This window comes from Thalassophryne amazonica, chromosome 12 (genome assembly GCF_902500255.1).
Source record: "Thalassophryne amazonica chromosome 12, fThaAma1.1, whole genome shotgun sequence".
In the NCBI taxonomy this organism is placed as follows: domain Eukaryota; kingdom Metazoa; phylum Chordata; class Actinopteri; order Batrachoidiformes; family Batrachoididae; genus Thalassophryne; species Thalassophryne amazonica.
In genome coordinates, this window is record NC_047114.1 from 96,822,741 (window position 1) to 96,847,587 (window position 24,847).

General features: G+C 42.7%; 1 protein-coding gene across 1 annotated transcript in view; it reads left to right on the top strand.

The window, feature by feature from the left end:
- LOC117521318 (partitioning defective 3 homolog) overlaps window positions 1-24,847 on the top strand; it is a 497,351-nt gene that overhangs the window by 390,259 nt on the left and 82,245 nt on the right. Inside the window, exon 23 of the mRNA XM_034182632.1 lies at window positions 17,903-18,184. Coding sequence (XP_034038523.1) covers window positions 17,903-18,184 — 282 coding nt within the window. The remainder of the gene's footprint in view (window positions 1-17,902; window positions 18,185-24,847) is intronic.

The following is a 24,847-nucleotide window of genomic DNA, read 5'->3' on the forward strand; positions in this document are numbered from 1 at the left end:
TTTCACCTTCTCTCTTTACCATACCTCAAGACTCTACAGCAGCTCCACATTACTAACAACAGCTTGTTAGGGTCCAAACACCCAGCAGTGGTGCAGGAAGCTCTGCCAGTGAAAACCTGAGTGACGGGCCAAGACAGGACAAGCCAAGGTTATGTCTGTTCGCCTTCACAGAAGGCAACTAAAGACGCATTTCTTTAAGTTAGCTTTTAGCCTAATATTGTATTTTATTGTTTTGTATGTTATTTTTAGATTATTTTTGTATGCCATGTGCAGCGCTTTGTGACCCTGGTCTGTGAAATGCGCTTTATAAATAAGCTTACTTACTTTACTTACTTCACTCGGTGGATCTGTATGATGGTTTGGAACAAGTTTTTACACCGGATGACCTTCCTGACACAAGTCCACATTTCATGGAGAATGGGTAGGTGTGGACTTGAACTGAGAACCTTCTGCATGGGAAACAAGTGCACTTACCTGCTTGTCCACCACGCCTGCCCTTTTGTCTTCAGGAAATATTTTTTCCAGTAATGTATATTTGATGCGGGGCGGGGGGCAACTTATAAGCAGGTCTTCTTATATTCAGGCCAGTTCAATAATTCCCACGTCGTGCAACAACACACTGGGTTTTCCTTTTGGTTAAATCTGCAACATGCTGTGATGAAAAAGAATTCCAAATGTGTTCGTAGGCCCAGTTTGGACGGATTGATGAGGTTATTTTTCTTGAAAGCGTATGGAAAGCAGCGTCCTGCCACGCTTGCCAGTGTGATGGTGAGCGCGTTCGATCCCCAGTGAGGCTTTGTCACGGCTTTGAGTTGTGAGAGTGTGTGTGTGTCTGTATGTGTGTGTGTGTGGAAGGGGCGGATCTATCAGGAGTGCGAGTTTTGTAAAGGCAGAGGAGTCCGTATGTGTCATCAACAGAGCTGCCACCCGCCTGACCCTCTCATGTCTCGAAGGCCTCACACTCAGTCCCAATCAAAGCCTCATTACCATCAACCTCTGCCAGCGCACGGCCGCCTGCCAACACCACATCTCTCTCTCTCTCTCATCATTTGGACTCCAAAGCAGCACCCAGTCTGTCAGCTTGGCACTGGCAAAGACGGTCGCTGCCCAGAAATTCGAGAGCATTGCTAATTTTGCAGGGGGGGGTTCTGTGTGTGTGTGCGTGTGTGCGTGCGTGCGTGCGTGCGTGTGCTCTCGTCATGAACAAGTGAACAAGTCTGAACTCGGAAAAGGCTCACACTGCTGCGAGCTTCACAATAATGTGTCACAGAAGACGCACCGTGATGTCTGTTTTGTCTCTCCTCGCTGTCTGCTGTTGCATTGCCTCACTGTGATGCTCCGTTCTCCTGACGGTACATTTTATTACAGCTCTTTGATGTAGCCACATTAGCACTCCTAATCATTATGCTGTGCAAAGGGCAACTACAGATGCATTTGTAAAGCTCATTGACCCAAAAACAAAAAGCTTGATGCCATGCCGTCAAGGTTGGACATTAATCAGTGGCTACAAAAGGTTCCTCTGTGGCCACCAAATGTCCTCTGTGGGTGGCTTCCTTTGGTCACTATGTTGCCTTTAAAAATTTGGTCACACTACCTGTCTATGTCCTTGGACAAGCCCTTTCATTGGCATTGTTGCAGTAAACCCAGCTGTAAATGGGATGTGGCCTTGGGTGGAGATGTAACCTCCTTTGGACTGGCGTCCCATCCAGGGGAATCATAGACTCTCATCTGCTTCATGCTGCAGAATCCTGGGACAAGCAGAGGCACCAGTGGGCCTCTGGTTTTGGATTGGACTTAAATCTGAGGGTGGTTAAAGAGTCGTTTTTGAAACATGTTACATTTGGGCCACCAAAAATGTACATTGGCTGCTATATTTAGGGGTTTGGTGGCCTGTGGGGCCGGTACGTCCTAATCTGAGTGTCTACCCCTGGCTGTCATTCCAAATGGTTGCAGAAGAGCTGCTGTCATGGCCCACTGATGAAGGCAGACTGAGACTGTGTAGGCAGCAGCTCCAAACATGTCCAACCTATCTTCCACCCACCACCAAGCAGGGAATAGCGCATGACCGCCAGTTTCCAATCAACAGAGTTGTCATTTTCTCGCCCCATGGTGTGATTTTGAGTTTTTGAGATTTGAGTTTTTCCCCAAAAATACATTCTCTTTTCAAACCACAGGTTGTAAAATGAATCAGTCATTTCCCCCCCCAACAAGTGTTTGTTTGAATAAAGGTAACATTTATTAAATTGTCAATACATGCCCAATATCCTGGATTGTAAAAAGTGCGTGTGACATTTTGCATCACGCTGTGTTTTAGTGGCATTCATTGTTGGTGGTGTATTAAATCCGGCTCTTAGTGATGTTCCGCCTGTCACGCTTCACTGACATTTTAGTGGTGCCGCGTATCCAATATACTAAAAAAAATTAAAGGCACAGACGGCCACCAAACACTGGCACTTTTTGTGCTGGAAAGCATCTTTGACATTTTAAGGTTGTCTTTAACCACGTCAACCAATCAGAGGCCATTTATTGACAACATCCCGCCCATCATGAAGACGTTGGACTAACTGTGTCTGGAATATGCTGCAGGATTATTCCGTGCCCCTGGTGACATTAAGACTTGTTCCTCTCTTCAGTTTTCCCATGCAGTCATAAATCGTGTGTGTGTGTGTATGTGTGTGTGTGTGTGTATACGTACGTGTGACAGGGAACGTCTTTTTTTTAATGGAGGTCTGTTAATGAAAGTTAGTGATGCGAGGAGAGAAACTGTCGGCGTGATGGATCGTTACTGTGCTTTGCGTTAACACTGAGCCGCCACTTTGACCATCTCAGACGGTGGCAGTCAAATTAATCAGGTAATGGACCTGAGTATTTTGTTCCTCCTCTACCGTCTGTACTAATTTTGTACCCCAGAGGATTCCACTCAACAATATTGAGTATTGATAACTAGATGGTACCGTTTAAGAATCTCGGTGTGATACGTCATTCACCCACAGTTAAGAGAGGACTCCAGCGCCATGGCTTACAATGTGAGCAACTGAGGACGGCACCAGTTCAAGTCGGGTCTGAGAGGATCCGTTGGTGCTGCACATCCATCACGCTACAGACAAACCTTGAATTCTGGATGGCAACTACCCAGAGAGACAAACTAGTCCATCCCCACCTCTACAAATAACCATCCATCCATCATAACTAGGGGAAACCTTGGTGTCCTCATTGGCCACCTCAACACTGAGGCACCGATGTGCCGGATCAGGCCCAGAGACATATCACATGTCCATGATGTGGTCAGCTCGTGATACTCATCTTAGTCTCACTATGTAACTACTCGTTCCAGCAGTCCACAAGGATCCTTCAAAGAAACCTAGTGCCAAAGACATCCAGTCATCACTGCTTAGCATCCAGGTCTTACATCAATCTAGTAAGAAGGGAAGCACAAGGACTCCAGTAACTTGAACCTTTGTTCTCTTGCAGAGATACCAGTATCGCCGAATGCCGCTGTCCATTGAGCCAAAGGTGACATTGTTACTATAATGTCTAGATTAAACACCAGGAGAGATGTTTGTTGTTGATCATCAGGAGAAAAGACTGAACCTTCTGGAGGAATCTTCTCTGTTCAGTTGAAACAAAAGGAACTTTTGTTCAGAGGTCGCAGAGTGTTTTCTGAGGAACAGGTCCAGCTGTGTTTATATAAAAGGTGTCGACTGACGGTGCGTCATCCCGTTTTTTTTTTGTTTTTTTTTTTGTCCATCGTGACTTTTTTTTTCTTGTGTTTCTTCAGGTTTGAGGCCTGCCGCTGTAGTTACATCTACGTGGTGCGTTTGATTACCGATGGGCCTTGTCAAAAGGAATACTAACTGAATTTAATGGTTAGGTTAACCGTAACGATTAGGTTGGGTCTGGGAGCATCTGCTGGCACCACAGGTCACCGCCGCACTGCCATACTGGATGGCAACAATGCAGGCACACAGCAGTCAAATGTAAAGCCCCGGTCACAACCCACCGTGCGTTTTTTTTTTTTTCACCGTACGTTTTCTGCGGATGCCACGGCCACTACGTTTTTGTGAAAACGTACGGAGGCAGTAGCAAGAGGAGGGAGGGAGTACGTTCACGCATGTCTCTAGGAGTGTAACGATAAAGAGAGTTGACAATAAAGCAGTGTGTGTGTGTGTGTGTGTGGGGTCGCTTTTCTTTTTTATGAGCGGGACCGGAGCGGCAGGTGTTTTTCGGCGTCTGCGATGCATGAGCATGTCCAGCCTGCAGCGGTCAGTTGTACGAGTGTTTACTTGCCTCGAAAAGTTACAGCTAGTTGTCAGACTGAAGCTGTGGAGTGTGTGTTGCTCACGTTTGGAAATAAAGTCCAAGTTCAAATGAGAAGCTGCATTGTGTATGCAAGTCTGTCGGCCTCCGTAGTATGTGGTGAGTGCCGTAATCCGTACTGCCTATGTACGGATTTGGTTAATTCAATAGTAACTGAATGAAAATGTGCCGCTTTGAATCCGTACTGAGGCAGTACTCACGTGCGTCATCTGTACTGCTGGTGAATCCGCAGCCTGACCGCAGTGAAAGTTCTGCATGCACTAAAACCTCTACGGCGTGTCTGCGTTTGTCTGCGTGCTCCTAAATTCGTACTGAGGCAGTACTTACGAAGTACGGATCTCCAAATTTAGCCCACGTTTTTGCAAGTAGACTGCATGCACGTGCAAGTACGGCGGGTTGTGACCACGGCTTAACAGTTTGTCTGCCGCAGCCAGGTGAAACATGGGCGTGTCCTTGGCCTCCTCCAAGTGCTGCGGACAGTTTGTTTTTATTTTATTTTTAATTATAGATCATTTTGCTTTTTACACAAACACACTGATGTACCTCCTGACTTTTATTTATCTTTTCTCCTATTTTTTTTTTTTTCATTTGCCTTTGCTTTACTGTCACATTGCACATTATGGCTCGCTATATCTTTGACTATATTTTCACCAGTGTTTTTTTTTATTTTTTTATTCATACAATAACTCAAAAAGTGATGAATGGCTTTAAAGGAAATTTGCTGAACAGATGGCTAATGTTTCAAGAAATAGGGGGTAACATTTTGGAGTTGATCTGGAACAGATCCCAGAACAGAGATCCAGACCAATAACAATATTTAGCTCAAAACGTTGAGAGGCTGTTGATGAGGTTTAGTGAGCAGATGCTAGAACTGAGGGATTATAGTTTGGATTTGTTCCATAACTTACAGTATTTTGGATCTTGGATCCAGGAGAAGCAGTTTGCGGCCTTGGCTCAGGTACGCACTCTGAGAACCTTCTGGTTTGCTCGATTTTTTGTTCTTTTTTTTTTTTTAGCTCATCTTCTGTGTTTTTTTCCATTCCCATCTCTTTCTTGCTCTCTGAGACTTTCAAATACAGAAAAGAAACGACAGAGAATATGTCGTCTCTTTCTGTATTTGAGGGTTTGTTTTTTTTTGGTTTTTTTTGCTCTGTTCGTTCATTGAGTTTTCTTTTGTGTCGTTTTCTTTTTTCTTCTCCTCTTGTTCAGTCTTCTGTCACTTTCATTACACACACATTCACAGAAGCGTTCTCACACACGCACACCAACCTCTTTGCTTTCTCCTGGCATGTCTTTTAAAAACTCGTAGATACTCTCTGCTGACCATTTTCCCCGTGAATAATCACGGCGGCTCTTTGTGGAAGCGAGCGGGCTGCCAAAGTCATTTCAACAGGGCGCCGCTTTATACCGGCTCAATCAAGCTGAAATATCTCTGCAATAGCTCCCGTTTCATTAAGCGTCCCTCCCTTCTTATGAATATAATTAATGTGACGGCCCACGTCGATGCCTTCTTCTTTTGCCAATTTCCATCTTTAAACAAAATGAAGTGGGTTTGAACATGTGAGCGCGACCCAATCGTCTGCTCACTCGGAGCTATTTTCTGTGATCAGGACTCGTGTCGGAGCAGCGAACTTTTGGTGTTGCTGTCTCTGTTTTGTCTACCTGCTGGCTCGGCGTAAAGGAGCTGCTCAAACGTGGAGGCGTGCACAGATGGCAGTGTGTGAATATTTGAAATCCTGCAGTGTCTGATAAGCAAATGTGTTTTACACATGTGCAGCCGCTCGGGATCAACGTGTGGTCGCACACAACCGATCTTTTTTTCTTTCTTTCTTTTTGTTAAGCTGTCCATGTGGTAACAAATGTGAGGTTGTACGCTGATGTTTGTGCAGAAATCCACCCACTTATGTGCACTTGGATGCTACTGATTAATGTTTTACATTGACTGCCTTAAAGCTACAGTGTGTAGGAGTTAGTGGCATCTAATGGTGTGAGTGCAAATTGCATTTTACCATGAAAATGTTTTATTGTTAATTAATAATATTTAATATTTTACACACCTAGTTGGTCCGGTGTGGGAGCGTGTGTTCTGCACACTTGCACATCAGAAATATTCACAAATTGGACCTGGACTTTGTCGGAATTGTGCTACTGTGGAAGGCTCTCAGAAGTGCACAAAGTATTTTAAAAATTTTCCAAAACCTTTCATGCATTTCACAAAAATTAAACCATTTTAGCTAGAATGCATAGCATTTAGTGTCATCTAGTGGTGAGGCTGCAGATTGCAGTTTTCTGGCTGCCCTGCAAAATGGCAAAGGCGGAGTAAATGCATCTCTTTTGGGCTACTGTTTCAACATGCTGGCGCCCGCTCCCAAAAAAAGCTGATTTTGCACATATAAATACACTTTGATTCGTTGTTGCAGGTTTGGGAAACATCGTAAGGACGAGCGACCCGGGGAAAAGATGGATTGTAAAGGCTCCAGCAAGTGGAGGCCGGAGGAGATGCAGGTCTCAGAGGAGGAGACGATGAAGATGAGGCTGGAGCAGGAGAGGTGGGGCCTTATTGTATCAATCACAGGAACTATAGTTTTGTCATAAATTGGTGTTTAAAGACACTTGGATCATTGTCATCGTTTTCTTGTTTGCTGGTTGTAATTAAATGTCACTGGTGGAAATAAATTCAGAAATCTGAGGATTCTTTGAGCAGAAAAAAACATCTGTGATCAGAGGATCCTTGGTTCAAATCTCCGTCAGATCCAAAAATCATTAAGAGCTCTATGGTAGGTCCTCAGTCCCCAAGTTGCTCCCGGTGTGCAGTTGAGTGCCTGATGTCTGTGTGTGAGTGTGTCCCTGGATGTGAGGCATCACAATAAAGCACTTTGAGCATGAAAGCGTGATATAAATGCAGTCCATTTGTTCATAATTATTGTCAAGTAGCTCAAGTCAAGAATTCTGGCTGTTAGTAAAGGTGTCGTCCCTCTGTGATGGATCGAGTAAACTGATTAGTAACAGATTCAAATCATTTGTCAGGTGAGAAAAACTGCTATTCCTCTGGTCTCCGGTAGATTAGGTAAGCTAACAAACAAGTACAAGACAAAACAGTAAACATACCTGCAACCACCAGGGGGAGCTCTCTGTCTGATGCCTGCTCAAAGTTTTGGACATCCACAAAACTTTTTGACAAACTCGTCGGACATCAGCTGATAAGGGACGTATTTAACAGGGAAAAGGACTTGTACAGGATGACAGCGGATGTCAAAATTTCATACCCTTTACTCATACGTTTCCTTAACCCGTCACTATGTGACAGCAGCTTAAAGCTCAGAGGAACGTCGGGCTACAAACTGCCAAGAACATGCTTTGGAAGAACATGCTGCAGTCAGAATGCAGGACTTGTACATGGTGATCTAGAGAGGAAGACGACGCCGTCTTTACTTTGTGAAGTAACAAATTTCCTGCATGAGTAAAAACAAAACATTAGCACGAATAAACCGCCATCTCGTCTACGTAAGTGCTTTTCATTTATGGGGTGAACACCCACAACCAAATTGCCCCAAGACGACAGTTCTCTTTAGTCCTCCATCTCTTTCCTCTCCAGTTAAATGTCAAGCGGGCAGTGCGCCAGTTTTTCTTTCGGGGGGATGGGGGGGTCATGGTTTATAAATGCCAAGGCCATTACAGCCCTGCCAGTTAATTAATTCCCGTGCATACGGTGGGGGCAGGAGTCATTACGCCCCAGAGCCGCTTGATATGAAAATCTGAATTAGAATTCTTTCCTTCTGCTTTCAGAGCCGATAGTTTAATCATGTAATGGCCAAGGTTTGAATTTTAATTGGCAGAAGGTGATGACAACATGCCATATCAGAAGATTTGGTTGGGTTCCAGTCCACCGAGGCTTTTCTTTTTTATTTTACTCTACTCTGTTCTCTCTCTTATTTCTTGCCCTTGTACATATTATTAATTGAAATTCCATGTGGTAAACGTAAGGTTGTCACCTCTTGTAAAATGAGGGATTACACACATCCTGGACGTTTGAGACATCAAGATGTCCTTCAGTGTTGACACATCTGTGTTGTACAACAACAAACCAGAAAACATTGGATTTGAAAATTGGATTTGAAAAATGCAAATTAAAAACAAAAGAACAAAAAAAAACCCTGCAGTGATAGCAGACGGTGTGAACCCACGATATTTCAATCCAGTACCCTTACCCTCCTCTTGTTTTTTTTTTTGTTTTTTTTTTAAGCATTTTCCATACGTCCCAACTTCTGATTTACGGTTGTTTTTTTCTTTTTCTGGTCCAAGAGTCTAAGGACTGAGGTGGTCATATTTGTGAAGGTAAAAAGTAAGGCTGCTCCTTTATTTGTACTCTGGATGATGCAGCTCCACATTCCATGGAGAAATATCGCAGGGGTGGGGTTTGAACCAGGAACCTTCTGCACTGAAACCAAGCGTACTAGCTACTTGGCCACCACCCCCTGCACTGTCCATATTTGTGAAGGTCTTCTATATAAATATGAAACATCAGGGGCCGTGATATCAGATCTTATGGGTGTATTTCTTACATCATAACATTTTACTCATATACAGAATCTTCAGCATGTAAATGTTTTTTTTGGTCATGTAATAGTTTCCATTCCCATCATGTGAAAACTGTACTCAGGTACACAGGAACCGTACTTGAGACCACCTTTTTGTCTGTACACAGTGACAGTAGTACAAGTGGTTAGCACATTTGCTTCCAAAACTGAAGGTTCCTGGTTCAAGACCACCCATGTCCCATTCTCCAAGTACACCTGGAGTTGTCAGGAAGCGCGTTCAGTGTAAAACTTGTGCCAAAAGGTGCATGTGGTTAAAAAGTACTTTTTTGCGGCGCCTCATTCAGCATGTAAAAAGGACCTCAAGTAGTACTGAGGCTGGACTGGTTCTCCCCGAGCCAAGAGGGAGTCAGTCCACAGAGGCAGGAAGTCTGGCTGAGCTCCCAAAAATACAAAACTGGATTTAGTCCCTTGATGGTGCATCTGTAAATTGCTGAGGATTGTGTATTTTTTATTCACTACTTTAGTTTCCCAGTAGGTGTTTTATTTTGAGCAACGTTTTTCCTTCACCGTAAACAAACACAAGTGCACTTAATGTTGGTTTTAACCGCTAGCTTAAACCGTCATCTGTTTAGCTCCTGTGTTTTGTTCTCAGAAGGTTCCGACCGTAAACTTCAGAATGCATATTGATCGACATTGGCCGGAGGCGCCGGTTGACTGGGTAGATGAATGTCCTAACAGGTGTAAGTCTCCGTCCCCAGAGGACAATAAAGAGAGACAAGTTATTCATATGGCGCAGTGATTATTGCTATGGCTAATGTAGACTCCGTTATAAGGAAGTAATGGCTTGTGGCGGACATGGATGCACAGCCCGTTTAATCTTATCGATCTTTTGAAGACGCTGTTTTTACCGACGCAGGCACCTGTGCTGCTTTTCAACACAAGTGGGAACTTAAACATGTTTCAGATCACTTTGTAAAACTCGTTTTGCTCCATTTATTAGTGGTATCAATGACTTTAACAGGGATTTTTTTGGGTCGGGATTCAGAACAAGCATTCGTTTTTTGACTCGATATTGAAATGGTGATATTATCATCGTGGCTGAGATTAGGGCTACGACTAACAGTTCTATAACTTAGTTTGTTGATTATTTTCTGCAAATCAGTTTGTTTTTGTTGTTTTTTGTTTCCATAACACACGGGCAATTCTATGGTAACGGAATTACAACAGCAGCAAAATCTGGACATATGGCATCTAACCACGACAGATTAGCTCAGATTGTAATTCCGTTGCCGTTGAATTGCCCACACCAGAAAATGTCAGCCATGAGAATTTTCAAGATTTTTCCTGAATTCCAGATTTATTTATTTTTTTAGGACAATCTGGATGAAGTATTCCTAACTGTTTTTCATGCGTCTGATTGGGTCTCATTTGGCGTAAATCCCAGGTGCTCCTACAGCGGGCCCCAGACCCCCGCCCCACGTCCAGGATTTAAGATAAGATAAGATAAATCTTTATTGATCTCACAGAGGAGAAACTCACATCGGGCCAAGAGTGTTGAAAAATGACAACCAAAGATAAAGTCCTGAAATGTCTTTTGTCCACAGCCCAAAGATGTTCAGGTGATTGTTAGAGTGGAAGAGTAATGAAACCAGAAAATACATTTAAGAATCTGAAATCAAATAATTTTTACTTTTTTTTAATGTGCCAAGATGATTATGAGATTATTGAAATATTAGTCAATTAATTTGATTATTGATTAAGTATGAATTAATGGACCTGTGCAGAGCAGGTGACCCTGTGACACAGGAGCTCGACTACTCTATCAACTGGGGTTTGGGTTTCAGGGGTACTTCAGCCTACCCAACTCTAAATGGTGATTGGTTGGGGCAGTAATCTGGGACAGACTGGAGTCCCATCCAGGGGAGGTCGTAGATGTTTGCCTGCTTCACCCTATGGTAACCTGGGGTCGGCATGGAACCTCCAACCCCGGTACAAGTCATTCTTCTTACACCACTACAGGGACTCCGTATCATATGTCAGAGGTGGGACGAAGTCACTGTCAAGTCGTCAATCTGCAAGTCCCAAGTCAAGTCAGCTTGCAAACAATTGGTGGTCATTATGACTTGAGACTTGACTTGGGACTTGCTGATTCCTGACTTGAGAGTGACTTGATGGTGACTTCGTCCCACCTCTGTCATATCTATAGATTGAGTGGTGGCGACTAACTTTTAAATTAAATTTACTTAAAATAGTAACCTACTAAAGTTCATCGTTTTAAAAAGGTTAGTCAATGACCTTTCAAGTTACCAGCCAGTCAGTTGAAGTAAGAAAATGTTAATTTGGTGGGAAGAAAAGGTGTTTTTAAAGGTTACAAAGAAGAGCTGAAACATTACTTGTCCGTTATATGGTCTCTTTATTTTTATGTACGAACAGTCCAATACAAAGTGTCTCGTATTTTGTCTAAATTTACTTTTTTTTTTTTTTTTTTTTTTTTTTTTTATCAGCAGACCTCTGTACGTTTGATTCACACATCAGTTTTTTCAGTTTTTCAAATGTTTAGAGCTGCAGTGTGTAGAATTTAGGGGGTTTATTAGCAGAAATGGTTGTTTTCCTGTGCATTGTCGATCAGTTTGTTGTGCAAGATAAGTGTGAGAACCCTATTTAATAAATTTCGGTTGGTTGGGGGGTGGGGTGGTTAAAACAGAGGATCATACATATTGATTATAACAAGATAAGGCATGAATCCATGTCACCAAAGGAACAAAAGCATGAAAGGAAACAAAATTGGGACCCGGAAACAGCATAATGCAGTCTTCAACCTCACCACTAGTTGACACTAAATCCAACACAGTGCAATTTAAATTATAAAAGTAATTTTGTATTCATTGTGTGTGTGTATTTTCTGGGCTACATATAGTCACATCTTTACAAAAATGAAAGGGGGGTGGGAGTGGTAGAGGGGGCATATAAATCACAGACCTCTATAAGGGACTTTTATTTTTGGAACATGTTGCTACTGCATCATGCAACAGGAAGCAAAATGAATTTATTTTGCACAGTATTTATATATCCTCTGTTAATTTCACCCGGTTCTTATTGTAATTCTGTCTTTTGCAAAGTACAAAGTCAAACTCTTTCTCAATTTAAATTTATTCAAAGTCACAGTGGAAAAATGGGCCTGTATCCTGAAGAACTTCTCTCTCGCAGGAGATCTATCCATTCAGAACTTTCAACAAAGGACGACAACAAGTTTTTAAAACACAACATGGGCATGACAAAGATGGACCTTATTTTGTAAAATCCTTCCCTTATTGGTCCCCATGGGCATTACAGGGAGGGCCAGCCCCCTGCCCATAACCCGCGCGATAATGGGACATATTATGATTTATATTGTAACTTGACTCTCTTTGTTCTAAGTGGTAAAACCGGTTCATCCCAGTTTGACATGCACATTTAGACAAATAACAGCATATCAAACTAAGACCAAACTATAACCATTTAACTAAAGTAACTACTTAATACCAAAACACATATTATTGGAAAATAAAATAGTAGCTAAACACCCAATTATATCTAACACCTCCTGAGATGCAGAAAAATAAAAATATTTTAATTTTTTAATTTTTGCATTGAATAGTTGTCTTGGGTGGAAACAACATGCCACAAGATTTTTTTTGTCAGACTTTTTTTTTTAATGGAATGTCATTTGCAGTGGACAGTGAGGTCTAGTGGTAGCTGAATAATTATTTTGAAATAGAGCTGTGAAACTCTCGTCCTTTACAGAGGACAAAAACTATTGCTGAGTCTCAAGAGAGTATAACACAAATTCAGCATTAGCAAGCAGAAGGTAATGAGCTAATTAATGCTATTATACAAGGCACAAATAACTTGAGTAAACTGCTTCTTGTTGCCATCAAACAGACTAAAATGTCAAGGAGCTTAACGTGTAAAAAAACTTTTTAATTGGTTATACATTCTTTAAAACATTATAGTTAGCCTTACCTTAGCCTAGCCACCCTCCTTCTTGTCGATCCAACTGTAAGACAAAGTGCAAACACGTGGTGTGTGAAGTCCTATGAAGGTTATTCCTTCTCTTCATTGTAGATCATTGTCTTTCGGAATGAGAGCATGATTTATTAACTCTTTCTTTAAAACCTGGCATATCCTCCTCATTCAAAGCTGCTCTTTCTTGTATTGCAGTGGTTGGCATCCAGCTTAATGATGCATTACTGCCACCATCTGTTCCAGCGTATGGATTAGACAGTACCACATTCAGATCAGTATACAGGAGCAGCTTGTCCCGGGCTTACACAGAGCCTTCTTGTGGCCGGCCATGAATATGTGGTATTTTTTGACATGATAGTCACTTGGAAAATTTTTTAAAGCACACTTTATAGTCCCGAAAATACGGTGTGTGAAATTTATTCTGTGAAACTCTGTTTATGCTTCTCAGAAATATCAACATATTCTTCTTCAGAATGCTTTGATTGTCATGACTTGCCATTTTGAGAGCATTTGTGTGTGTGTGTGTGTGTGTGTGTGTGTGTGTGTGTGTGTGTGTGTGTGTGTGTGTGTGTGTGTGTGTGTGTGTGTGTGTGTGTGTGTGTGTGTGTGTGTGTGTGTGTGTGTGTGTGTGTGTGTGTGTTATCCCTCTGGACCTTCTGTCTTCATGTACTTCCTGTCTTTCACTGTGTTCAATCAGTTGTGTCAGCGTTACTGCTAAGGGGAGCGATTATTGCACAGTGGATACAATGGCACATAATGGGCCATTGTTCTGGTTTGATGTGGTAGAAAGGTCACTCGTCAACCACGTTTCTCCTGCCATAATGTCCCATCCGGCCATTTCTATACCTCTTTATGCACTGCCTGTCATTCAAACTGCTCATTTAACCTCCTCCTCTTTTTCTAGCTGCCTCATCTCCTTCATCCTCTCTGCTGGGATATTTCCTTCTCTCACCACCGTTAATCATGAAGAAACATTATTTCCCTTCAATATTTTTGGACTGAAAGGTCAATGTTTGGGTCAGGTGTTTTTTTGCATTCATGACGTCGTTTTCGTGATATTGCTTCTTGATGGAGCGTTTGTCGGAAAATCTGTTCTTTAAATAACAGACATTTATCATCTGTAAGAGTCAAAGGTTTCCGGTTCTTGTTTCACGGAGGTCAGCTGCTGTAGTCAGCTTCACTTTCAGCGGCGGACATGTTTGGCAGCGAGAACAGTCCTGAAACTTCTCATGAGGAGATTCTTGGAGGAGCAAGAAAGACGGAGAGTTGGATGTAAAAATATGTTCACTTCATGCATTAAAACGATCTGCAGCCGTCTGTCAGGCACATTTGTAACAGTTTATAATTGCAATTTCTCAACAGAAATAGCAGCATGTGGATATTGATGTAAAGTCCAAATGCTGTGTTTTTGATCCTCCACACTCGAGTCAAAATTTAAAGTCCTTTGCTGTAATTTTGTAGTGCACCAGCAGAGGATTTGCCTCATGGATTTGTAGCTCTCACAGCACTGTGTGCAAAACCGTGTGACCTTGTGCTTATTTTAATATGGGTTTTGTTTCTACACGACGCGGGGTGTCATACTGCATCAGTCCTCTGGGATTTGACAGATTGGGCTCATACTGTTGGGAGGTGGCACCCATAAGGGAGGTGGCACCCATAAGCCCTGTTTCCACCGAGCAGTACAGAACAGTACCACGTGATATTTTGTTTGCTTCCACATCCATATGGAGGGGAAGGAGCTTTTCATTATACACGAAGCAACCAGGAGAGTTAAAATTTTTTACCTTTTGCTGAGATGCCTGGACATCTGGACTCCTGATCCTTCTGCCTTGTTGTGATGTGAGGGCCCTATGTCTGGGGTAGGTGCAGCTTTCCTATTCTGTAACCTGGGATGAGGGAGTGGAGATTGGATAGTTACTAAAGGGAGGATCACTAGTCTGGCCTAGACAGGCCCTACAAGCTGTAGACTGGAATTAAAATGCCTGTTGCACAAGTATCCAACGAGAGCCTCGAAAGCAGACGAATTTAAAAAAAAAGTCTGATCGAGAGACATCTCACGGACTGAGATTTGGAACATTTAGTTAAAATATTATGCATATTTATATGTTAAATAGCTGTTTTTATTGTTATATAGTTTTGTAGAACTTTATTAAGCTCCTCGGCAGGGTTCCTCAAGAAAATTAAATTTTGTGTGCATTTTGGTGTTTTTGAGGGGCTGGAAACCATCAGCTGTATCTGGCAACAACATGTATCTGGCTTAATATGAGTTTGATTTGTTTTGTTCAGTAAATTGCAGTTGTGTATCAATTACAATCCTTAAAATCATTAATTTTGTCAGTTGTGTCAGTAGCATGGCCCAAGCAGAAGGTCACCCCTCTGAGTCTGGTCTGCTTGAGGTTTCTTCCTCAGATCATCAGAGAGTTTTTCCTTACCACTGTCGCCTGTGTGTGACGCCCCTTGAGGCAGCTTTGTTGTGATTTGGCGCTATATAAATTAAATAAATTGAATTTGTGCGTCTGTGTGTGTCAGAGTTGCGGCGGCTGTAAAATATTCTTATTCCCAGACGAGGAGCCTGCAGTGAAGTTTTAGGAGGCACTGTTCTATATAAAGATCATTGACTTGCTTTTAAAGGGATTCTGGAGCTTTAGCACGTTGGCCATCACAGGTGATGTTGTAAATGTTGTGATTTTAAAGTGTGATGGACATTCTGAGTGTAAATCGAGTCAGTTTACTGGTTTTGGCTCCACGGCTGCACTTCGCTTCTTCTCATTTCCGCGGTTAAAGCTGTGATCGTCCTTTCTCGCACCTCACAGCTGCTTCAGAGCGGTGTCCTTCCTGACTCCGAAACCAGCTCTGTTGACCCGCCCGCCGTCTTGTGATGGACCAGGACCGCGCAGCGGAGGCCAGCTGGTGGATTGCTATGTCTTCTGCTGGTTTCTTTCTCTCCCGTTTTCCTCCCTGTTTAAAGATAGATCCCTCAAGGGCTCACTTCCTTCAGATAATTGCTGAGTCCACGAATAGTGCGAGAACAGCAGGCAGCTATGCGACACGGTTTAAGACGCTGTAAGACGATGTTTTGCTCAGAAGATGTTTACTTCTGGCCTGATTCAGGAGAAGGCTGATTGAAGCTGCAGTGTGTGATTTAATTCCCTTGTTTTGTAAACATTCCCACCTCTTTTTTTTTCTCGCCTGTTGACTTATTATATTATCAGAATTACTTCGAGGCTACAGGGTGATCTGAGTGCGTACTTACACCAAGACCCCGCAGAAGGCTCCTCCAAAATACAACAGCCTTGAAAAGTCTTTGTAGTTGTGCACACAGCAGTGTGTGTGTGTGTGTGTGTGTGTGTGTGTGTATATGGAGGGGCTGAACTCTGACCCTCTGGGGCGCTGTTCTCCTGGAAGAAAAGAATCGTACATTTTAAAGTTAAGTGCATCAGATTGAGATTAAACTAAAAGTGTTGATCCTCAAGTAACCTCTTGTGCTTGTGAACGACTATGTGATCTGGTAGGAATTTAATCTCAAACATGACACGACAAAAGTCACACCATTGAAGCAAAGAAAACCAGATGTAAAACGCAGTTTAGAAGTGTTAAAAACATAAAAATGAATACAATAAACATTTGAGTTATCAAAGAAATTAAGCAAACCTGGTTCCTGGTTCACTGTTTCATTGTGAGCAGTGAGCAGATCTTCTCCACACGGTCATGCTGCGTCTGTGCGCTCTTACTTTCCCTTTCGAAACCAGCTGGGACACAGACAACATTCTGATAATTTTCCGTTGAAACGCTCTGATAATTGTCAGCGCTGTAATTACACGGCTGTGTGGTTCGTACTCTCTCGGCTATAGAAAACTGTGTTCCCGCTTATTCACCAGATAATGGCCGAGAGTGTGCATGTGACGTTTAAATAGTGTGTGTGTGTGTGTGTGTGTGTGTGTGTGTGTGTGTGTGTGTGTGTGTGTGTGTGTGTGTGTGTGTGCAGAACAGAAATGTCAGAGGCGTGATTGTGTGTAAAGAGGAAGCATCCAGTGCTTCCTCTTTATGAAGTGTTGAGGGGACGAGAACCTTATGTTCAGGTCCCTAAGCAGGCGTGCACATATCTGGTGCTCAGGTGCGCGTGCATGTGAAAGATAAATGATGAGCAGCAGAAAACATGGAGGGAAGAGCTTCTTTTCAGGAACATGATGATGGCAGACTGCAGGAAAAACGTTTCTTATTAGCACACGTGAACACCTGAGCAGCAGTTATGTGTACACCTGTTCATAGTTTTTTGTAATTTTAACTCTGAACACCACTGCAATGAATTTAAATGTAACAAGATGTTCTTGTAGCGTCGATGTTTAGTTTCAGTTCAGTGTTTGGAGACCCGACATGTCCTGCCTTAAGGTGTTTTTATATAAAGTAACTGCGGCTTTAACACATTCCATGTATCCTTCAGGCGTCATGTGGCGTTAGCAAGTCTGCTTGTTCCCCTACTGCTCTCACGTTGTTTGACTGGTTTCCACAAAACCTGGTACATGTGGTTAAAGGTCAAACCCAGAATTGCCCTGAAAGGTTCCCGTTGGTGGAAGGTCGTTGCAGTCAAAATGGAAATGTTTTAATTTCTGTCTGATTTCCACTAAACATATCACACATGGAGGTGGCTTCCTGAATTTCCCCCGTAAGGTCAAATTTACCAGCGTTAAATGACTTGGTGTCAAGGTCGTGTCTGTCTGTTGGTCTGCTTCTCTCATGTCTTTTGGCTGATTTCCACCAAACGTGGACTTCGGGTTCATTTAGGCAAAGTTCAACGAACTTAATTTTCTACCTATTTGGACCAAACCTGACACACACATGTAGGTGGATTCCTGGATTTCTCCAGAATGATCAGGCAAAGGCAAATGATTGAGGTCAAAGGTCAGATTTCCACCTCACAATGCATTGCGCCGTTTCCTGAGACATTCTTCCCCAAACGGTGACCGTATCGTTCATTGATGCTATTGATTGATGCTCTTACTATCATAGCTCCTGATTTTAACTGTCCCCATGTTGACCCTCAGAATCCAAGCTAAGACCCGGGAGCTGAGGGAGCGCCAGGCCAGAGAAAGGGACTACGCAGAGATCCTGGACGTGAGCCGCTCACTGGAAAGACCCTCCGAGGACGAACACCTGTACGACGGCATCAATGCCTTAAACAGATCTGTGGACAGCGGGCACAGCCGGCCTCACAGTCCCCGTGACGACTACCCCCTCATCCACCCGCACCACCAGCACCAGCACTCCGACTCCCTTTACACCCAAATCAGCAAGACCCACCATGACCGGCCTCCGTCTACAGACAGGTATGCACGCGAACCTGCTTAGCCACAGATTAGCCATTTATGCAGCCTGGATCACGAGTTTATTCTGATTTTGTTTTGTTACTTCCTTAATATTGCCCAATGTTAGTTTATTCCATCGTGAGAATTTATTTTGTCGAGTGGAGCCGCAATTCTTCCCGAATGACGGGTTGCCGTTGATGATCCAGCAGCTCTTTTTAGCCCCAATTCAATCCGCAGACCCAGTGAAAGGTCTGCTTGGGCCGGGTTCTGACTCACGTTCCGGCTCAGTCTGAGGCAGCATTATTGCAGCGTGACTGCCGGCTGGCCATCACACCTGGAGGAGAAAATAATCACAGCAACAGAAGGCAGGAGGTAAATGTCAGCTCGCCGACTGCTACGCACAATGCCTCCTTCTCCGGGGATGTGGGATTACTCGGGGGAGCGAGTGAATGGAAACCTTTGAATATCCTTCTCTCTTTCTGCCGACTTTGACCTTTCTCCTCTTTCTTTCTTGACTCTTATTGCTTTCAGCCTGGTGCCACCTTTTCACTTTGTTGTGTTTCCTCTCCTCACCGCCTTCATTTATTCTGCTTCACTTTTGGCAACTCAGAGCTTCGAGCTGCGTGAGTTCTGATTGTTGCCTTGTTATATTGTTCATGTAAAATAGACTCGTAGTAGAAAATGTGAGATAAATTCTCAAACGAGCAGCAGTAGCCTTGGTGGCCACCAGACCTACACTTTGAAAATGACACACACACATGGAATAATAAGATCATTTCAAGCTGCATGAAGCTTCACCTGTACCTGCTCAGAGGTTTCCTGAAGGAAGGAAGGATTGAAGGCAGGCTTTTTCTGCATTTGCAGGGAGGAGTTTTTCATTTCGGTGTGTCTTTAGATAGCTTCTGGTGCCTTTTCACAACCAAAATAAGAATTAATATGTTGTAACATTTTATGTTTAATTTACAATAATGTTGTCCTGTTATTATATAGAGTCTGGTCTGTCATATATATATATATATATATATATATATATATATATATATATATCTCCTTAATTAATTGTACCCCCCCATCTAAATTTTGTAGCCCCGCCCGTGGAAGTGCATGAACGAAATGTTTTCTGTAATGATGCTGAAGTTTTGTATACTTTAGTTTTTGGACATTTTATTGTTGTTAATAATTTGATTACAACATTTTAAACTTGCACTTTTCCCGCCAGTTTCCTCTTCATGCGTGCTCCTGAAGCAAAGCCAGACATGACCAGCAGGTGGCAGACAGGTTTGTGGTGGGACTTAAGGTCAGTTCAGTTCATGAGATTAGATTAGATTAGAGATTTTATTTGCTATTTGTACAGAGGTCTCGAGTAAATAAATATAAAAAGTATAAAAGTATATTTGTGGTAAGAACGCAAAGTGACCATCAACACAAAATAACTGACCTAAATGTGAATTCAGTCATTTGTTGATAAAGTAGCACCATCAGATTTGTTCTGTCTGTCCGTCTGTCTGTGTTCAGCATAAGTCCAGTTCTATTACTGCCGCAGTCTTCAAATTCACAGGGAACATTTTTGGGACACAGACCTTGGACAAGTTCAAAGGTAGCTAACCTGGACCTATTCTAAGAGGTATTTTGAGCGGTTAGAACCTCACATTCTGTGTGAACACTGCAAAAACGGTCCCTCTCAAAATAAGACAAATAATCCAAAATCTAGCCAAATTGTCTTTGTATTAAGCAAAAAAAAATCTGACAATGGGGTTAGATAAATTTACTTGGTGAGAATTCTCAAAACTAGCAAAATGTCTAGGCACTGAATAATCAAAATGTGCCTTAAAACTAGACAGAATTCTTATTTTAAGATTAGTTTCTGTCTTGAAATAAGGAAAACAAGCTTGTTCCTTTGCTTGGATGATTTGAAATCCATTGCTTTTCCTTGTTACTGCTTAAATACAGCTTGATATTAGCTGGACAAACTTAAGAAAAAGTGAGATACATTTTTGCAGAATAAGACATTTTATCTTATGTAAAAAAAATGCTTGACAAGATTAGTTTTCTGTTTAGACAAAAATTAAGTCAAATTTTCTTTAAACAAGTCTTTTTTTTAACTTTCTTAGATATCAGTTTTTGCAGTGAACCTTTTTCTGTTTTGTTTTTGAGTGGCGGGCGTGACAGCCAATCAGAGTAGAGCTGTACAGTGACGTCAGTGGCTGGTCTCTCCAAAACCGCTTTGTTTTGTGTGTTTATATGCATGTTTCTCGTATATTACGTAAAAGCTAGTGAGAAATAATCACTTCTAAAACCGAAAACGGTCTTTTTGTAACCTAATAACACCTTTGAACTTATTTTGCGGACGTAAGCCTGGTGATGTCACAGGCTGGAAGCTAACTTCCTATGGAGTTTTGTCTCTCTAATAACAGCAAATGCACAGAGGATGATCTACAAATATTCCTTGATCTGCATAACTTCCGCTTTTGTTAAAAGCTCGTGTACACACACATGCAAAGCCTCCTGCAGACGCTGTTAAAACATAAATATTGTTTTTGATTAATTGAGGGGCTTCATTGAACATGTACAAATTGTGTGTAAGACAACAGGATCTTAATAATTAAATAACTGCAAATTAAAAGGAACACAAGGCTCATACCGCCGTGGGGATTTTAGCATTGCGTTATATTTCTTTTTTATATTCCAGGAATGTTTTTTTTTATTCCCTCCACTGAGGTTGGTTTGGTGGGTTGGTTGATAAACCTGCCTGCTAACTACAGAGGGTGATCAGTGAGTCTTTTCCACCTGATATTTGCCGCCTGTCGGTTCGCACTCTCTTGTGGAGCATATTAAGATATCTATTCTTGGATTTGAACTATCGATTATTGATTGTTGAACTGTGAATTTCAGTCTGCTGCTAATCTGTTTTTATTTGTTTAAAAAAAAAAAAGAATTGTGACCATCAAACATGGTCTTTGTTGAAGGGAAATAAGAGAAGCAGTCTAGTTACCGGAGGGTCATAGGTTCGACCCCCTGAGCAGACAGCCACAACCACTAAGGTTCTTAATGCCCAAGTGGATCCCTGTGTGCAGTCGATCACATTCCATGCAACAGACTGATATTAGTGTGTAAGTGAACAGGTGAATGTTTGTCATCATTGTAAAGCACTCTGAGCATCTGCCAATCCAAGCAGATCAGCATAAACCAGGATCAGCCTCTCACCATGTATCACAGCCCCCGCGTTGGCGTCTGCACACACGTGCTATCTACTAAACTAGGGGACTCGAGGTCTTCGTTCACAGGAAAAAAAAAAGCCTCAGAACGCTCTGAGAGTTTGCGTCTCGTCCACAGCGCATCAGGGATTTGGGAAGCTGATGCCTGCAGCAGAAACCCGGGCAGTGCAGCAGGCACCTAAAGCTCCTGTCAGTGACGGCGTTGACGCGTTCCCAGATGGTCTCAGCAGCCTGTGTGCACGTCACGAGCACTGACTCGCTGCTTCTATTGATTCATCATTCATTGTGCTGCTGTTGTTTCTCTCTCTCTCTCTCTCTCTAATGCACCGGCATGACCGGGTTTGCCTAATTAGTTGCGGGATTCACTTCATTTCGCCTGTAATCACTTTAGTTTGAAAGTTTACAGCTTTTTCACATTTTCAACACATAATCGATGGAAATTTTTCACCTCAATATGTTGCAATTGCTCAGATTATTTTTGGATTTACACCTCTTGAGCGTGAACACGTTTTGTCAGAAACCTCCTCCACAACAACAAACAAACAAATTGCGAGCTTTAGCACCTTTATTTTAGGAATCGGTCCAGTTAGACGCGTACTAACACGTTTTTGTTGTTGTTTTTTTTCTTTCTTTCAAAGAGTGGTTCCTCCAAAACCATTTGGTGGATCTCGGTGAAACTTCCCACAGTGGTAGCGCACCGTGTCAGAATGTGTCTGGTCCACCGTCTTCAAGGGAAGATAATCGGTCATTTGTGACTAATTGGTCCATTGTATGATAGTGACTTTTAAAGTGCAGCTCCTCCCAAACTGGTTTATGGAGTTCAGTGAAATGTAAGAGTTGGCTGAAAAGTTCTGCCTCAGTGCGATTATTTCAGAAGCAAGCAAGATTCTTCCGTTGCATCTTACGTCTTCTCCAGCTGGGCATTGTTGCCAGTTAGCCAAGAGCATCTTCTTCTCCACTCATCCTGGTCCAGGAAGACTCCCCCTTCTTCCAATTTGTTCAATTTACCGATTATGTATTCTGTGAGAATTTCTTGGATACGGTTGCGCCGTCTTTTCCTAGATCTGCCTGGTGGGCGTTTCCCTTCTGGTCTGACGTGGAATGCCACTTTGAGAATTCTGTCCTCCATTCTTTCCCACATGCTGTAACCATTTAAGAGACAGTCTTTCAGTGTCTTCAACAACTGATGCTATGTCCGTCATTTTCCTTAGATGGGTGTTGTGGATTTTGTCCAGTCTGCTTTTACCTGAGATTGTGCAGACAACCTTCATTTCTGCAAGATATGGAAGGGAAACTACTGTGGGAATATTTCTTTACTTATTGATTATCACTACACCATATAATTTGTGCAATTTCAGGCATCAGACTTCACTGTAACACATGCACACAGTATTTGACAAAAAAATTGCAGCTTACATGGGAGTGCATTTGAAGCAACATGCTGTTATTTAGTTTATCACGGTGGAGGGTTCTGCACCAGTGGACATCAAGGTGTAAGTGTTTCTATGGCAACAACTGTGTGGATGTCTGCACAGTCAGGAAGTGGGCGAGAACTTTGAAGGGCGAAAATCCAGCATCAATAGGTCTGCATGACCAGGCCTGTAGGGGGCGCCCCATAACAGCTGCAAATGCACAGCATCGAGTGCTGGTGGGATGGTGTAGTCCTCATAGACTGTAACACATTAACACTCTCAACACCGACTGATATGTGGACACTTTGCGAAAGCTGCACGCATTGAAACTGTTCTGTTCTGAAAAGACACAGGATGCATTGCAGAGGCTCAAATTTTACCATACGAGCTGTGCAGTCCCGATCTCATGCCTTCTAACTTTTTCCTTGTGCTTGAGCTGAAAGAACACCTGAAGGGACCCCATTCCGCTCACGATGTAGAGGTGCATCCAGCAGCGAGAGATTTCGCCACCGATGGGATCCAAAAACTCACCTGACGTTAGCCTAAAGCCTGATTTATGCTCTGTCTCCACCGCTCTGTAGTGATGCAGGGACCCTCTCGTAGCCTGACGTGCATCTCCCAAAAATTTTAACTACACGTTGAAATGACAGAGACCGCAAGGGCTGTGATTGGTCACTTTTCTAGTTTCACTCCTTCTCTCCCGTCATATTTAAAGGTTTTTGCAGCGCGCACGCGGCTACACTTTGATAACGCCTCAAATAGAGAAACGTTTGGCAGAAAAGACTGCAAATATGACCAACTTTACAACACGGAGACGAAAACTACAAAGACGCTCAAATGACCCACAGGGAAATCGCATGTAATGTTGGTTTGGAGGTAGATGATCATATAAAGAATTGGAGCTCACTGAGGGTCAAATTGGTCCAGAAAAAGTAAACCTAAAAAAAAAAAAAACCCGACCAGGAACACTGGCGGTGCAGATGGAAAGAAATTCCTGCCTTATTCTCCACGTCCCGCCCCTACTATTCCAGTGGTAAATTGTGTTACGACACCCACCAACACCACGGAGAGCTTAGAAAGGGTCACGTCGACAACATTGTGTAGAGTTACAGAGCTGTAGAAGTATAAATCAGACTTAAAGTGTGTGGAAAGAGAAGATGACTCTGTCTGATAGAAAACATTCCAAGCTTTAAGCAGATACGTGCGAGTAGCTAACTTCTAATTGAAATAATCACGTAGGAGGCAGGAACTTTCAGCCGACTCTCGTACATGCAACTAGTGTGTGTGTGTGTTGGGGGCGGTGCATAATTTTATGAGCTCGAGCACAGATCTCTCGTCACAGCACTGTTAGTGTCACAGACTTAATACTCTCAAAGATATTGTGTTTCAATCCCAAATCCTCAATTGTTAGAAAAACACATCCTGCAAGAGAATCAGGAAGTGCATTTCCTGTTTCCCATGAGCCCCCTGCAGACCTGGAGTGGATTAGAGCTGCTGGTGCTGAGTGTGTTTGTTGTTACGGGACCGGGACAGCGGAAGCAGCTGATAACAGCAGTTAATCTGCTATCAGAAGAAAAACAGAGAAAAATGTTAGTTTTCACAAAATGTTATTAAACGAGAAACATCAGCAGTGTTGGATTTTGTGCGAGTTGCTGGATTTGCCCTTTTTTTCTTTAAGGTTTCAAAGTAATGAGGAAATCGAGGTTATGTTTTTGGTTTGTCGCGCTCTTTTTATTCCTGAGGGTCTCTCCGGGATTCTTCTGCGTCACCGTACCTCCACGAGATGTTTTACTGGAGCTCAGTGCTGCTCATCTGTTTTTGGTTCTACTGTTGTTGCTTTGTTTTACTTGTCTTGCTGCCTCTTGAACCACTACTACTACTACTACTACTACTACTACTACCACTACCACTGGCGCTACTACTGCTAATAATTAGCTTCAGCAACAACACGATTCTACAGACGTATGTTCCCCAAATTTCTGAAGTCTCTCCCAACTCGAGCAGAGCTAAAGCAGGACACCAGCCTGGCGCCGCCCCGTGTCTCTTCCTCCTGAGAC